A 2,500-nucleotide genomic window follows, 5' to 3' on the forward strand; every position below is an offset into this window, starting at 1 on the left:
CACGAACGCCAGCGCCTCAGGAGTGCTGGAGCGGATGTTGTCCACACGTCCCTGTCGGAAACGACGGAGAGAAGCGCTCTCATAGGTGGACACGAGTCTTCTGTGACATCTGTGGAAAACAGCAAGGAGACGTAGAGTCCAGCTCTGAGAAGGAGAAATCAGTCGCTCCTCACCTGTAGAAGGCCAGCTGTAGAGCCAGCTGTATGAACGCGTCTGGACTCATCTTCTGCTGCTTGATGAACTCCTTCCCATAAACCGAAAACGTGAAAACGTTCATGTCAAGATTTCTCACGAGTCTAGAGAGAGAAGAGCATTCAGAGCATCAATCAAACCCCGGCTGATGTCTGCAGGATCAAGCTTTCAAACAAAAAGAAAAACCGAAAAGTTATTATTGATAATTAGCTGTTACTAGATCACTGTTTGATTCACCTGTGCAGGTGATCCGCCGCAGAAGCCAGTATGTATTGAATCTGAGGGGAACACTTCCACAGTAATCTACGAGGATGAGGAAGTTCAGACGCTGTCCGACTGGAGCTCTGCGTCCCGGAGCTGTTCCGTCTACAGTGAAGAGACGTTCAATCATGAGCTAATCTTTATCATAGCATCATTTCACAGATTCTAAAAACCGCTATCCATCATGCCCAGAGCTTCAGCCATTAGTAGCAGAAGCTGTGTGATTAGCTGGTTCGTCTGTGTTGATACACACATGTTCTTCAGCAGGTGTTCAGTGCACTCCACCAGAACGATGCCCTCGAACGGTGAGTGTTCACCCACGACCCCACAAACACCGTCTGCACCGACCACAAACTGAAACAACACACAAACACATCCATGACATCCTCCTTGCTCTCGTTTGCTCCTCAGTCAGTTGGACTGGATGTTCACTCAACTTCTGAACAGGATGTGTGCCATTCCTGCACTGAACAGAATTACAAAACAAACCAAAGTTTCCCAAATACTCACATTCAGAGTGACAGAGTTTTGCTCTCCAGTGAACATTAAACACATCAGAACACAAGCAGCATTTGAATGCATTTGTTTATTGAGTGTCCGTGTTTTACCTGCAGGGGTTTGTCGTACCAGCGGTTCGCCCCGTTTTTATCATGTCCTCCTCCGTGGAGCATCAGTGCAGCTCTGTTAGCATCGCTGGATTCGAGATCAGTGGGATCATCCAGACAGACGACACACACGCAGCGCTCCATCAGCTCCACAGACTCTCTGTTCACTGGATCTGCTCCACAGATTGATCACAAGTTAAAATGCATTTCTGTCATGCACAGCATCACGGGAAATGTGATTTCACTTCTGGATAACTGTGAAATCTGGCACTGAGCAATGAAAGTAACCGGAGTGTTTAATCTATCTGTCTCTCTAGGTTTTACCACCATGTCCATGTAGTGTTGCTTTGGACCTTTGAGCAGCTGGTCTCTGGCCCGGGCCCAGTCCGTCCGGCCCTCGGTGGTCAGCAGTCCCATGTCCGGCTGCTTCTGCTCAGCGCTCAGCGTCTGCTCGTAGATCCACTCCAGCTGACCCTGAACATCTGCCTCATTCAGTTTACAGCTTCCTTCCATCAGATTCAGCGTAAAGAACTGAGAACATGAACCAGATGCGTCTTTAGTGAACAGAAGGACCGTGACATTCACCAGGGTTGGTATTGAGCTTTTAGTGAGTTAAAGGGTTAGTTTACCCAAATATTAAAATTATGTCATTAATAACTCACCCTCATGTTGTTCCAAACCCGTGAGACCTCCGTTTATCTTCAGAACACAGTTTAAGATATTTTAGATTTAGTCCGAGAGCTCTCAGTCCCTCCATTGAAGCTGTGTGTACGGTCTACTGTCCATGTCCAGAAAGGTAAGAAAAACATCATCAAAGTAGTCCATGTGACATCAGAGGGTCAGTTAGAATATTCTGAAGCATCAAAAATACATTTTGGTCCAAAAATAGCAAAAACTACGACTTTATTCAGCATTGTCTTCTCTTCCGTGTCTGTTGTGAGAGAGAGTTCAAAACAAAGCAGTCTGGATATCCGGTTCATGAACGAATCATTCAGTTCACCAAATCGAACTGAATCGTTTTAAACGGTTCGCGTCTCCAATACGCATTAATCCACAAATGACTTAAGCTGTTAACTTGTTTAATGTGGCTGACACTCCCTCCGAGTTAAAACAAACCAATATCCCGGAGTAATTCATTTACTCAAACAGTACACTGACTGAACTGCTGTGAAGAGAGAGCTGAAGATGAACACCGAGCCGAGCCACATAACGAACAATAGACTGACTCGTTCTAAAATATCTTAAACTGTGTTCTGAAGATGAACCGAGGTCTCACGGGTTTGGAACGACATGAGGGTGAGTAATTAATGACATCATTTTAATATTTGGGTGAACTAACCCTTTAAGTTCTGGAGGAATGAGGAATACAACAAGCAATTCATCTTAAGGAGGCAATAAACACAAGAAGTGCCACTAATGCAAAGTTTCAGACATCGGTCAGA

General features: G+C 45.4%; 1 protein-coding gene across 1 annotated transcript in view; it reads right to left on the reverse strand.

Moving 5' to 3' along the window:
• Positions 1 to 2,500, reverse strand: part of LOC132121143 (choline O-acetyltransferase-like) — a 28,345-nt gene that overhangs the window by 904 nt on the left and 24,941 nt on the right. The window contains exons 6-11 of the mRNA XM_059530318.1: positions 1,412 to 1,589; positions 1,062 to 1,231; positions 707 to 807; positions 430 to 558; positions 174 to 296; positions 1 to 109 (exon numbers count right to left, since the gene is read on the reverse strand). The exon at positions 1 to 109 is cut by the window's left edge and continues 33 nt beyond it. Of these exons, the coding sequence (XP_059386301.1) occupies positions 1 to 109; positions 174 to 296; positions 430 to 558; positions 707 to 807; positions 1,062 to 1,231; positions 1,412 to 1,589 (810 nt within the window). The remainder of the gene's footprint in view (positions 110 to 173; positions 297 to 429; positions 559 to 706; positions 808 to 1,061; positions 1,232 to 1,411; positions 1,590 to 2,500) is intronic.

Source organism: Carassius carassius, chromosome 39, assembly GCF_963082965.1.
Source record: "Carassius carassius chromosome 39, fCarCar2.1, whole genome shotgun sequence".
NCBI lineage: Eukaryota > Metazoa > Chordata > Actinopteri > Cypriniformes > Cyprinidae > Carassius > Carassius carassius.